This window comes from Protomyctophum bolini, assembly GCF_963924005.1.
Source record: "Protomyctophum bolini genome assembly, chromosome: 21".
Classification (NCBI taxonomy): Eukaryota; Metazoa; Chordata; class Actinopteri; order Myctophiformes; family Myctophidae; genus Protomyctophum; species Protomyctophum bolini.
This window is the reverse complement of record NC_137882.1, coordinates 31,104,451-31,119,502: the sequence shown is the minus strand read 5'-3', so window position 1 is coordinate 31,119,502 and position 15,052 is coordinate 31,104,451. Positions and strand designations below refer to the sequence as shown.

Genomic DNA, 15,052 nt, shown 5'->3' with positions numbered 1-15,052 from the left:
AATAGGAACTGAAACATGTGGGGAAAAAGTGAAGCAACGACATGGACTGTTTCGTTCATATATTATCTTAGTATTTTTTTAGTTAAATGTTGCAATAAGAATCCAAACACCTTGGCCTATGTGTTTGGGTCAGATTGTCAAAGCGTTTTGTTTATATAAATGCTGTGTGGATGGATCCAAAATACACTGCGATATGAGCTCTCTTATGTAATGTTAGAAAAATAAACCAAATATATATTCTGGGTTGCATTAATTTGTACCTCATTTCCCCGTGCAAACTATAGCGACGCCTATAGTCCTATAATCCAGCCTGATTCACTATGCTTGGTGAGGTGAGAAAAACAAATCCACACAATGTTAGTGAATCAGGCTGGATCCCATGCTACTGTAACATCCAAACTCAGTGGTGGAAAGTAACTAAGTACATTTACTTAAGTACTGTACTTTACTCGAGTAATTCCAATTTCCAATACTTTTACTTTCCACTCCACTACATCTCGGATCCAAATGTTGGTACTTTTACTCGACTACTTCTTGAATACTTCAGCCCAATACAGTACACACATCAAGTAAAGTTTGCATTCCAGCAGACTTTTACTTGTAACAGAGTGGTTCTACTGTATATTGCAAGTAAAAAAATGTGAGTACTTTTTCCACCACTGCCATTGAGACGTTTAAACCCTGCTGTAGTTGCAGGTACCCTTTACCTTGAATGAGCAGTAGAGATGTGTAGTTTCCCCAGGAACCGGGGTTCGAATCCTATAGGTATTACAGTTGCAAAATACCTCTCTCTGTCATTATATTCACAGATTATTGCCTTACATCTATGTTTTCAGAAGCTTTTCGTGGACTGTACTGTAAAGGATCTTGCCTTCTGAAGTCTGTATATGTTTGTATGCAAAAAAAATGCATACTTTTTTTTTAAATCCGTAAATCGCTACGCACGTCGGACACCCGCCTTTGCACAATGACTACGATGCGTATTATTATTTAATGCGGACAAATCAAAAAAAAAAACAAAAAAAAAAAAACAATCAAATGGATATATTGCGTCCATTCTGAGATCAAGCTATGATCAAGAAGAATGTTTTGCTATAATACTTAAGCCACGTTAAGAAGAAGACCACTGCGATTGATACTAAACAGCGACTGACATACTGTAGGGTAAGTGTGTGCCATGAGTTTTCCCTTTTTTTCCCTCTTTCCTCAATCCACAGGTTGGTAGGCTGGTAGGCTACACAGCCTCAAAACACACACACAACAAAAATACAGAAAAGGTGATGTGATGAAAAACGCAGAAAATCGAACCGGTCCGAACCGGTCCGAACCGGTCCGAAAAAATAAAACGACCGTCGGAAATATCGGAGGCGGTGGGTAAACTTTAAACAGATTATTAAATGTTTTACACGCGAAAATTACAGACCAGTGTGCAAGCTCCTGAAGTCCAGGTTTGTATTTAAATGATATACATTAGTGTTCATTTCGACTCGGGACTCGTCATTTATAAGCAAATTAACACACAACAGGGGAAATCGAGTCGGGTGCATGTGTTTGGTCCGACGTACAGCACTAACAGTCCGACGGGTATTAGTCTGACACCCTATACCCCAAACCCTAACCTAACCCTAACCACGCAGGGAAGCCACGGGTGAGTCTTAACCGACCACGCATGTTTCTTAACCGGCAACGCATGTCTGGAGCCACGGGTGAGTCCTAACCGACCACGCATGTGTCTTAACCGGCAAACGCATGTCTGGAGCCACGGGGGAGTCTTAACCAGCCACGCATGTGTCGGACTGTTGCACGTCGGGCTGTTATAGTACGTCCGACCAACGTATGTGTGCCCGATCGAGTCATGTGGAGTCATTCCTCCACAAGCAAAAAGTCCAACAGTGTCCTCCTCTCTTCCACACCGGGAATGCTGTAACACCTCAGAAAGTGATCTGTACAGTGACGTATAAGCCAATGGGCTGGGAGACAGCTGTGTGCAACGGCCAATGAGAATGTGCTGCTGGGCGCGAGGAGCTGGGAGGTGAGGATCAACTGTGCTGTCCACTCGGTGCAAAATAACAGAGAGAGAGAGAGAGAGAGAGAGAGAGAGAGAGAGAGAGAGAGAGAGAGAGAGAGAGAGAAAGAGAGAGAGAGAGAGCTGTGGAGTGGGCACATCAAGCCAGTTCTTGAAAACATGACAATGCATCCTTTGCGAAACCACAAGCCAGAAGAAGAAGAAGTGCCAGTCCAAAGTTGAATGATGTTCTCGTTGTACCTGCAAAGAGAAAGTGCAGACAGTGAAAAATACAAATACTTGTTTTATTAGTCACACGACACCCTACCCAAAACCCAAACCCTTTGGTTGGTTTTAACCAGGAGCCACAGGTTAGTTTTAAGTGTGAGCTACGGGTTAGTTTTAACCTGCCACGCATGTCGGGGGGACACGGGTGAGTTTTAACCTGCCACGCATGTCGGGGGGACACGGGCGAGTTTTAACCGGCCACGCATGCGTCGGGAGCGACAGTGTTGTCGGAGAAATGCCTGTCGGACTGTTAGTATATGTCTAACCAACGTGCCAGCTGACTGGGCTGTCTCTGTGATAGACTGGCTTGCCACCCTATACTTGCCAACTGGCTCAATGCCTGCGGTTGGCTGCCTGTCAAAGCAATGACTGGCTGTGTGTCACTGACAAGCTGAGCGGCTAACTGTCTGGCTGCTTATAGCTGACTTAAATGACTGGCCTATAGTGGCTGACATCCTGGCTGGCTGTTTTGACTCCATGGAGGGGGAACGTGTGATGACGCAGGCAGGGGAACATGATAATGATATAGTACTTTATTGTCAGTTCACACTGAAATTTGTCTTGCGACCCAGCAGCCAATTAAGTATGCAGAACACATATACACACATTTGACATAACACAAAGAACAAGACAATTTACATACATAAAGACATGAAGACAAGAGCAATATCCACCGCTTAGATTACCCTGTGGCTACTACAACTCCTGATTAAGCCTCAAGGTCGACTGGTGGACAAAGAACCTCTTTAGTCTGACCTTATTGTATGCTGCAACACCATATCTCCTTCCTGAAGGTAGCAACCTATATTCTCCACACAACACATAGACTTACTTAGTATTAGAGGTGATATTCCTTGCTAACCTTAGGATGCTGTTATCATACGTGGATGTATAAAGTTTCTGAAGTGGTTGTCCAACAATCTTTGAACAAATGTTCGGTTGTTGCAGCAGTTTGTGACTTTAGGGCTGCAGACAAACATCCATACCAGGTGGTACTACAGTACTGAAGAACACTCATAATAACAGAAGTGAAAAACAAAAGAAGAATCCGTCTACTAGCACCGAAGGATCTTAGACGGCGAAGGAAGTAGATTCTTTGCTTTGTTTTCTTACACACTGAATCAATCTGATCATTCCATGACAATAGATGGTCTATACTACTCCTAGGTATTTTTACGAACATACCTGGTTGATCGGTTCACCATGAATAGTAATGGAGGATCTGTGTATCTCTGGTGGTGTACCAAAAACAATCTATTTTTTGTGTTAATGATGAGAGCATTGTTATCACTCCATTCAACCACCTTATTTCCTCTGTGTTGGTGCAGTCCAGGATCACTGGAACTATCTAGGAGAGAAATCAAAACTGTATCATCTGAGTATTTTAGAATGTATTGGTCTGGTGTGTCAGTGCGACATTCAGACAGGCATTCCTCAATACGACAGCTGTCAGTATAAAGGGTGAAAAGTACAGCTGAGCTCACACACCCCTGGGGAGCACCAACATTGGTATAGATAATGCTGAAGAGAGGGTTGTTTTCACTTTCACCCTCTGTACTCTGTTAGTAAGAAAAGAAGCATAGGCCTATGTACTGTAGCTAGAAAGGTCTTGTCATTCCCAGGATAAAACATCTCAACCTTTTCATTATGCGCACGTAATGTAATGAAGGACATCCGGAGAACCCTATTATCCCACTGTATGAAACATTGATGTCATCTTGACAAAGTGATTCAGTGCATGTACTCAATTTGTCCATTGAACGGATGTGAGGCGCCCTGTCCAACTGCAGTAGCGGTGCCTCAGTCACATTTCTCTTAACCCATTCTGACCTGAGATCAGATTCATATGAGGTTTCCACTGGACACACACTGGTCTGATGAACCCATTCTGACCTGAGATCAGATTCTAAAAATGTCAGTCGTTCTTCGATTTTTTTCAAAAATAGCAGACCTACAAGCTCGTAGCGCGCCACTCGGTGGCGCGCTATGAGCTTGTAGATCTGCTATTTTCAAATAGCTAAAGCATAACATGATGCTAACACCAGAATGGGTTCCCGTTCAGAATGGGTTAAAACATAATCAATTCCAACAAATCTTAAAGGGATGTAATCGTTTTCTAAATCAATGTCAGTAATCATATTTAGTTTTTTTTCTTTTTTGGTCACTTACTTGGTAAAAAATGGTTATGCAATCAAGGTCCATGGCAGTGATGCAGTAATGGTAGTCAGATCTGTTTTTTATTTGTGCATGCGTGAGTTGGCCTCGCCTTGTTGATGGTGGTGGTGGTGGTGGTGGGGGGGGGGGGGGGTGGGGGGTAAGCGCAGCTGACACAGCACTGCAGAGCAGCAGTGAACCGCTCCCCCTCCTTGTTTACAGATGCAGAGGTGCAGGAAAAAAAACACTTTAATTTCAAGCGAGCCTGTTGAGCTCATTTTTGTTCATCAGCCTCAAACTCGACACTCTCTCTCTCTCTCTCTCTCTCTCTCTCTCTCTCTCTCTCTCTCTCCGTGACAAAGGAACTCTGTCGACCCTCTCGGACGCTTTGGGAAATCGCTGAGGGCAGCCGCGGCGGTGGAGGCATTTATCAGTGTCAAGGCGGGCCACGCGCAGAGCACTCGCTGCGACGCAGTTGTCAGCATAATTTGGCTGCCTCATAATCTATTCTGCAGCCCCCTGGGTATTATCCAACTTTTTTTTTTGTCTCTATTCAGCAGCAAGTAAATATCTCTACCGGCTGGCTCCGTCTTTGGATTTGGGGCTATCTTGCGAAGCACAAACAGCTTTGTTTGCACGTCTGAATCCGACTGACCTCTAGGGAAATGATTGGCTGATGTGCATGCGGGGGGAGAAGCGGGGCTGTGTTCTTTTGGTAATCAGACAAAAACTAACAAATAAAAAAGCCCAAACGGAGGACCCTGGGATTCACAGCGTTTATTATCTCCGCCAGTCTGGAACGGCCCCTGGGTGTGGATTAACTTTTATCCCCCGTCTGTGAGCTGCTAATCTCAGACACTGCTGGACCAATCGGCGTGAATCCTTGCACGCACACTCTCCCAGTGTCTTCTTGGAGATATTAATGATGTGCTTTTGGAAGTGACGCTCAGAATCTAATAGTGGATTGTTTCTCAGCTGTGATCAGTTAGGCCCGAGGGTGGATGAATCACATCATTTATCTTTGAGCCACAACGCTCAGACTAAAGCCCACTACATACTTCCAACCGACCTCCAATGTCTGTTTGGCTATAGACCCTATATAGTCTATATTACATTATGTGCATGCATAAAGTGAGTGGCAAAGTGGGTTTAACACAATTTTGGCCTCTGTGATTTGGTCAGACGTCGGTGAGACCGTCAAGGTGGGCGTGATATTATATATTTTTTTTTGTTACTTACCACATTCTGCTCAAGGCAAAAAATTCTGGCAGCAGTGAGAGCAGTCGATAGTTTTGAAGGGAGGTTGGCTGACGAGGTCAGGCACTAGTCATAAGCCAACAGGAGGTCTGACACCAATTTGTCACCCACACAACATGAGGCAGACCCAGGACCTGTTCCAGCACGGACTGTACACACACACAGGTTCAGTGGTCGAGCGACGATACGAGACGAGATGGTGCCACACATTGCTAACACTATCACAAACCCTAACCTCACAGGAAGCCAAGGGTGATTTTTTAACAAGCAGCACTGGTGAGTCTTAACCACAGGTCTGCACAGGTCTGACTAACGGGATGTCTGACTTATTGTGACACCTCCTCCATGTTAAAACCAAAAGATTTCCATTGTTAGTCTCTGTACTATACTGTCAGGGTCCTGTCAGTGTCTGTATAAACCAGTAAGACGCCCTGAGGGCACTCACATCCGCCCGGGTGACGGCAGACTGCTGGGCGAGTGCTGCATGGGGGGGGTCAGATCAACATACATATGGAATGAATTCTGTAGGCGCGAGACATGGCCAAAGCATTCCCGGGGGGGGGTCCCCAGCCAAAAACCTCTGGCTAACTTAATCCATTATTGATGAAATAGAACACAGCATAAGAGCTTGTGCCCTTATCAGCCAGAAAAATGCTAAAAATATGAATATGTAGGCACTTCACCATGCCAGCCTGCTTCCAATACTATTCTCACAAAGACACAATTCCATGCCAGAGAACCGTGCTGCACAGGACATTGAAATATCTATACTTCCTTCTTTCTCAACTAGAGCGGTGCCCGTGGGGCCTCTACAGACAGTGGTTCCTGTCGGGCACTGGCCTACTTGGAACGATGCACGTTGGAAATGCGTGCCCCGCCCAGATATGTTGCGTTGGAGCCTCTACAGCGCTGCCCGTTGGGCACTGACTGGCCTACTTGAAACAATGCACATTGAAAATATATGGAGTTCTTTGTCATAGGCATGCCCAGAAATGGAGTCTATGGCCAGCTGCATATATATGTACCCTAGTGGGCAGGGGCCCTGTCCAGAGCCCGGGCAGAATCCTTTTCAAGGCGGTTCTGGACAACCAATGGGTCCGACCGACTCGACAACGGGCACTGCACCCCCTGCAGTGGTGCGGCACGCGTGTGTCGAATTTGGAGTCGGTGGAGCGAACGGTTCTCGAGTTACGTGGATTATACACAGACAGACGTACGGTACCGACAGACAAACAGACAGAGACTTGGTGCATTTATAGATAGACAGATATCCAATTCAAAGCATGTGCATTATAAAGGACCGTGGGAATAAATACCAGCACTCACGTTGTATCCTTTTAGGATTCTTGTTTTATTTTTCGGCAGTGTGGACTTCTTCAAAACTCTAAAGATTTAGAGTTGAAGAAGGCCACATAACGGCCGAAACGTCGAATCTGTCTGTTTGTTGCCTGCTGGGGGGAATCGAAAAATAAAACAAGAATCCTAAAAGGACACAGCGTGAGTGCTGGTATTTATTCTCACAGTATATCTTCCAGAACCGTGCACCCGTTACACCAGGGGTAGGCAACCTTAAGCACCAGTGCCAACATTGGCACAAAGGAGGGTGATCACTGGCACACTGGCAAGTGTGTGAGAGAGTATTTTTTTTAAATAAACTATTTTAAAAAAATGAGTCAAATCCCTCACATTTGTGTGTAAATTATATCCTGCATTCCACATTCATTAAAACTGAACTCTGTTATTGCCCCGAGTATAATGATCATTATAACAACGTGAAAGAAAATGTAAAAAAATAAGGAAAAACTTTATATTTGTGGACAAGCAAAACATGTCAGACTTTTTACGTGGTGTCATTAAAATTAATTAATGTTCATATGGCACACTGACGATCTAGAAAATACAAACATGGCACTTCATTTAAAAAAGGTTGCAGACCCCTGCGTTACACCATTACGTGGAAATATTCCACTGAGTGCTTGCTCTCGCTTTCTTCTTTAAGTTACATTATAAAGGACCGGCACAGATGACCCTATGTCAAACATCAAAAGGCATGAATGCAGTATGAAGCAGGCCCTAATAAGTTACCATAATGGACATAATATGTCCATTGTATGAGCATTTGTGCCTGTCGTAGACATGCGCAGAGCAAGTTCAGTCAGGGAACCTCAGTGCAGTCGCTGCCGGCCGTTAATTGGGCCGCCTCAGCATCACGCTCTCATTCACATGATTCACTCAGCCAATCACACACTCACTCCATCTTCATACCGGCTACTTTAACCGGAGGTTTGCATTCCTCTGCCTCCTTGCTTGCTTGCTGCTGCTGTATCAGCGTGCCGCTGTATACAAACCTGCTGCTCACCCACCTCCACCCCAGCTACGTATTTTCGTTTTGGATCTACTGTTTAGGTACGGGGGATTCAGAGTCCCTATGGTCGGGACTGATGCGCTTGATCTGAGTACCTAAAACGCAGGTCCAATACATCGCCAAACCATAATAAATGTATTGCTCATCTTGTATTCAATAAATATATATTCCATCCATTCTTGAGTTGTCCTGACTGAACCATTATTGTGTTCTATATAACGGTTAACCACAAGCACGGTATTGTGGGTCGGCCCCCGACTTCTAAGTCCTTTTACAATTGTGGCCCCCTTACTATAATCTACCCCTGATTAATGTCACAAGCCAAAATTATTCAAAATTACTTTCAAGTTTTCAAATGCATGTCCGGCGCATTGTGAGCTTGTAGTGCAGTAGTGGAGTAGTATTGGAAATTGGAAATACTCCAGTAAAGTAAAAAAGTATACCTCAAAATATGACTTAAGTACAGCACTTGAGTAAATGTACTTAGTTACTTTATACCACTGCAAAGAACCGGTATGTCCTTCCCTAGTTATGACTCCAACTATCAAAGAACCAGTATCCACTCCTATGAGGTATGACTCCAACAGAACTATCAGACAGAAGTAAAGAACCAGTATATCCACTCCCAGTTATGACTCCAACATAACTATCAGAAATAAATAAAGAACCAGTATCCACTCCTATAGGTATGACTCCAACAGAACTATCAGAAATAAGTAAAGAACCAGTATATCCACTCCTAGTTATGACTCCAACAGAACTATCAGAAATAAGTAAAGAACCAGTATCCACTCCTAGTTATGACTCCAACAGAACTATCAGAAATAAGTAAAGAACCAGTATATCCACTCCTAGTTATGACTCCAACAGAACTATCAGAAATAAGTAAAGAACCAGTATATCCACTCCTAGTTATGACTCCAACAGAACTATCAGAAATAAGTAAAGAACCAGTATATCCACTCCTATGAGGTATGACTCCAACAGAACTATCAGACAGAAGTAAAGAACCAGTGTATCCACTCCTAGTTATGACTCCAACAGAACTATCAGACAGAAGTATTAAAGAACCAGTATATCCACTCCTAGTTATGACTCCAACAGAACTATCAGACAGAAGTATTAAAGAACCAGTATATCCACTCCTAGTTATGACTCCAACAGAACTATCAGACAGAAGTAAAGAACCAGTATATCCACTCCTAGTTATGACTCCAACAGAACTATCAGAAATAAGTAAAGAACCAGTATATGACTCCAACAGAACTATCAGAAATAAGTAAAGAACCAGTATATCCACTCCTAGTTATGACTCCAACAGAACTATCAGAAATAAGTAAAGAACCAGTATATCCACTCCTAGTTATGACTCCAACAGAACTATCAGACAGAAGTAAACAACCAGTATCCACTCCTATAGTTATGACTCCAACTATCGGGAGCGTGCGTACCTGAGCTTGGGTTGTGTTGGTCCGTCTTCGAGGACGTGTGGGAGGTGGAGGTGGACTCCACCCTCTGGTCAGAGTTCGTGCTGTCCTGTCCAAAGGCCGAGGCGGACTTCCGGGGCTTCTTGTCCGTCAGGTGGAGCGGGGAGCTCTTCTTATTGCCGGCGGGCGCCGCCGCCGCTGCCGGTCGGGGAGGCCATGCGGCCGTGGTGGTGGCGTTGACCTTCAGCCAGGCCTGGGCCTTGTACTCGGCGATCTCCCCGTAGTTGGCGCGCGTCACCCGGCACTCGTAGAGGCCCTCGTCGCTCTTCCCGACCCTGGAGAGCTGCAGCTTGTGGGAGATGTCGTTGCCTTGCACCTTCACGGTCTGACGGGGGGACACATTCGGAACAAACATCGTCGTCAAATGTTTTAATGATCGGTGCAACCCCTGGCGGTTCACACACACACAGACAGAGTTATAACTCTGGTAGGGAATGTTTAAATGTTTTTAAAAAAACAGTCTAGAACTGTATTCTATGGAAAAACTAACATTCATCCTTAGACTACAGGAGGATAAATTCTATAAAAAATGGGAAAAGTGGAATCTCTTCTCTCAGCCTAGCGATATTGCAATAGAATTTCATTGAATGTTTATTGTAATATGAAAAATGCAGCCTTTTTTCTTTTACTTTTTGTCCTTTTTCTTTTTCTTTCCCGTTTTGTCTTGTTAGTTGAGTTTCTGTCTGTCTGTTCTTCCTTCAATAAAAATTAAGTGAAAAAAAGAAGAAGAAAAAAACTGTCTACATTAGGTATGTAGCTATACCTGTACAAGGTTTGCTTTTGTCCTTTTTGAACAATAATCCATTCACATGGATATATATATATATATATATATATATATATATATATATATATATATATATATTGATATAGTGACAGCTAGTGCCAGCTGAAAAAATATTCAGCTATATCAATTCAAAACTATTTGTTAGAAAAATAAATAAATAAATAAACATTTTAAATTAGACCATACAGTATAGGTTTAGGATTAAGGCTAACCCTGACCCGGTTTATGGGGCTGAACTTACACTTATCTTTGTCCCCTCGTCATCGTAAGGATCTGGCTCTTGTGTAATTTCCATCTGAGAGAGAGAGAGAGAGAGAGAGAGAGAGAGAGAGAGAGAGAGAGAAACATTACAGTATAGGAGCCTATAGTCTGGTACAGCGTTCAATGTTGTTTTGTGTGCGTGTGTGTGTGTTTTGTGTGTGTGTGTGTGTGTGTGTGTGTGTGTGTGTGTGTGTGTGTGTGTGTGCGCGCGCACGTGCCCTCTACACTACTGTATTTTAACATCAGTCATAATGATACTTCTGGGTGGTTACTGGTAATAAATGGTTGAGAACCTGATCTAGGCTATTCTATTTTCTGAACAGGCGGTATTGTCTATATGATTGTGTTTTGTAACACAAGTTGTAGCCTATTGTGTTGTCATCCCCTCATATATTAATCTTCAAAATGGGATGTATTTTACGATAATACTGTTAGCAGTCATCTCATCGACTAAAACTATCAAGGATAGGAATGAATAAACGTAAGCATTCAGACTAAGACTAAATCTAAAATGCCTGCCAAAAACAACACTGTCAAAAACCCCTAACCCTCATCAATGTAGCTATGTGTATAGCATCAGGGACGTGTCTGGGACACATAGTCATCAAAGATGGCTTGAGCCCTGCCCTTTTTACCCGGCCGTAAAACAACTGCCCTCCCCAGACCACGAGTGCAGCATTTACTGTGGTGAAAAGATACACAAATTCCCCCCTTTCCTTGCCATTCCATAACCAAAGGCAGCATTCAGGAGAATTGTTTTTTCCCCAGCATCTTGTGAACATGAACGTAGCACTTTTGCTAATTTGTTTAGAAATCCATGCCATTGGCTTTTGGCTGAGGAACGTAACAACCAGTTTGGCACATGAGAAACTAACTTATGTAATTAGGAAGAAACCTGAGGTATTCTATAAGATATGGGAGAAGTTCTTGGACTTCATTAAGCGAGGTGATATTGAAGAGGCTTTGGATGTATAGTGGTTAACTGAGTAGTCAGCTGGGGGGTGGGGGTAGGGAACTGTGATGGACATTGTGAATCTGTTTGTTTAACTGTATGTAATGTGTTTTATTTTCGTTTTTCGTTTTATTTTTCGTTTTGTCATTATTTATTTATTTTTGTTTTGTATTTATTATTGTCAAATCATTTCGTGATAAGATTTTGTTTGTATTTGTGCTGCCAGGGGGAAAATGAATAAACATATGTTTAAAAAAATAAGAAATCCATGCCATATGCCACATCTCCAGTAGATATAGAGTGCGTGGTCGCACCGCCCCGAAAATTGCGGATTTACAAGCTCTCAACACGACACACCGCAATGCGTTTCTAGCTTCTAGATCCGCTATTTTAGCATTTTTTTGGCCAAAAGTGCCCATTCATGGAATTTCAGCCCCTGCCTCTCTTAACATTCTCTGAACGTCCCTGTGTGGCATCATCCATCCACCAATGATGGAACATTTACAGTATTTGTGTCAGGAATGCATTACGGGTGGACCCAAAAGCAGGCAACAGGATGCAAAGCAGACTATCTTCAAAGTGTTTATTTCAATAAACCAAGATAGGGCAAAACAAAGGCACAGCAAAACATGTACACTCACTTGACAGAGGTCTATGGACCAACAAGGACACAGTGCAAACAAAGGGCTTAAATAGACAGGGGTAACAGGACACAGGTGAACTCAAAATACAATCAACCACAGGATAGGCTAGGGGACTAAAAGGACACAGGTGGAAACACTGACAAATAACAAGGTAGGATAGACAAGGTAACTAACAGTAACTAGGAAGACAGGAAACACTAGGAACAATACTACAAAATAAGATACACAAAACTAAGGCAACAACAGAGTAACAGAAAATCTAAACCAACGAGAAACAGTCAGGAATACAAGAGCAAATACATATACAAGACATAAATACATATTATAGTCCAAACTCAAAATAAGGACAGTCAAAGTTCACGGTCCAAGGAGCGGATCGTGACAATTTGTTGAAATTGAGTCCCTATTCATTACAATGGCGACGGTGGAGTGGTGCAGGGCGCCTCCTCCTCCGCTGTGTTGATGTGATTGGCACTTTGGAATATTTTTGAACAAGCGATTACACCATTTTAACGTGGATTTCCATGACAAGCTACTTCAAAGGAAAACTTAAAACACGGCAGTGAAACCTGAAACACAATAATTTAATCCCGGCATTAACACTGTTAATGGGAACAAATAACAAAAATGCCCCCCCCCCCCCCCCTCTGACTCAGCAGAAATGAGGGAGATAATGTATACTATATACTCAAGTTGAGTACTTGTCTATTAATTGTCTAGTAATTGTCTCTCAATATAGACAATTACGGGTTTTCACAATGCCACTCTTATAGTCTGATTCCGCAAGAGCTATATAGATTACAGAGAACGTAGCAGCCACTTGAAGAGAACAGGTCGAAACTGGAGTGTGCTTTGACAAAATGCTTGAAGCGCACAGAGTCACACACACACGCGCGCGCACACACACACACACACACACACACACACACACACACACACACACACACACACACACACACACACACACACACACACACACACACACACACACACACACACAGCTTATGTGATGGCATATTTTTGGCACAGGCGACAAACACTCAACATAAAGCCTTCGTCATGGCCTGGACATTGATTTTTTTGGAGAATCTAATTTATTTATCCCACAAGGGAGGTCAAATGGACCCATGCCCATAGAAACTATATATAAAAAAATGTCTGCTGAATCATACAGAACTGAAGCAAAGTGGGAGCCATGAAGCAGAACAGGCTCTTGCTGCCACTGGCCTGGCTGTGTGATTATACGATAAGCAGTAAGCACCTACAGGGAAGATAAACACTCAATGGAGGCCGTACGGAGAAAGGGCACAGAGCGTATATACAAGACAACCACTTGTGAACAACAGCCACAGTGCAGAGCATTCTGTCAAGTTATTCCCTCAGAGAGGGCATGAGCAGAATTAAGGAGCAATAGGGTACGAACGCCTTTACATCTTCACCTTTTCTTCATACTAGGACATGCCTTTCTTTTCTCTATTGTGTCAAAGCCAGGGGTCATCACCATGCTGGCTTGTGGACATTTCTGTCGAAATGCCATTTTCTTTTACACAAAATGAGTGGACAATGCAGACTATACTACCAGAAACACATAAAGTGCTAGCCCCGAATGACCAGGTCTGTAACTGTAACTCTGAGAGTGTACAAATGGTTCCATTTGTACACTCTCAGAGTTAAGGGGGTCCTTCAAAATGAAACATTTGAGAAACACTAGTACTATAGTTGGACTCCTACTGTATATGTCCCATATAGTGTTCAGTCAGTGTCGTATATTCAACAACATTATAATTATGTTTACATGTTTTATAATTACTGCGACAAGACCAAGTCTTTTTCATTCCTTGCAGACACATTTTGTCCGTGTATGGACATCATGTTGATGAGCCCTGCAGGGTCAAAGGGTGTCAAGAAGGTGTCATTCATTGGTCCAACAGCTCAGCACAGATCAGCCCACACATAGCAACGGTCGTGCGTGAGCACGATGTCTGATGAAGGAATAAGGCGTGATGAAAGATGCACTCTCCTTCTAACACACACTGGTGTCTGGATTAGTGGATTCATAATAATAACAACACACTGTATTTGTATAGTTGAGCACCTTTCATGACATACAAATCCAGCACAAAGTGCTTTATAGGGCATAAAAAAGAGAAAAACAAGAAAAGTGTAAAATATGACAGAATTAAGGCAGCTTCAGTTTGATGTCCTCTGTTTCTGTGTGCCCTTGAGAAGCAAAGTCTGTAAGTAAATTATGTTTCTAAGGCCAGTTATGTAAATGTATGTGATTTTGGAGAACATAATGTATGTTTATTTACTGGTTTGAGTGGTTAATTTGGTCATTGAGTGTTGATAAGACATGCTTTCTGGTATCTGATGTGTTTGTGACTTTGTTACGTTATGTGAGTATACAGATCCATGCCTACAGATAACTGATTCCACTGTTTGGTCACTTGCTGTTTAGTTAATTCCTGTGATTTATCTATCGTTGTATATATATTATCATTCTTGTTGTCATTTTAGTTTCATTACTTTAGTGAACTCATAATAATTTGCTTGATTATGCAAGTTGTGTACAATTATGTGGAATTTACACATGGCCGTTTCCTTTCTTTTCATAGTTTCAATAGCTTCTATTAAAGATGTGTCAAGTTCAGCTCCTGTCTTGGCTGCTTCTTAGGGCCGATTCATATACTCCTATTTTAGAGGCGAATAAAAGTCGGTTCGGCTCTGTAGAGCCTACAATTTGACGTCATTTGAGGTTCGGGGGGGCGGGTACCGTCCTAAAGTCGGCTCTTCGGTGCTACTGAAATTTTCTGACGAGCCGAAATCATTTCGGCACTACAGCGGTAAAATAG

The 15,052-nt window shown here is 42.9% G+C and overlaps 1 protein-coding gene across 1 annotated transcript in view; it reads right to left on the bottom strand.

The window, feature by feature from the left end:
* The window catches only part of LOC308336492 (V-set and transmembrane domain-containing protein 2A-like), a gene marked incomplete at both ends in the record, with an annotated part of 118,312 nt that overhangs the window by 70,571 nt on the left and 32,689 nt on the right, over positions 1–15,052 (bottom strand). Inside the window, 2 exons of the mRNA XM_080793856.1 lie at positions 9,521–9,881; positions 10,585–10,638. Coding sequence (XP_080649982.1) covers positions 9,521–9,881; positions 10,585–10,638 — 415 coding nt within the window. The remainder of the gene's footprint in view (positions 1–9,520; positions 9,882–10,584; positions 10,639–15,052) is intronic.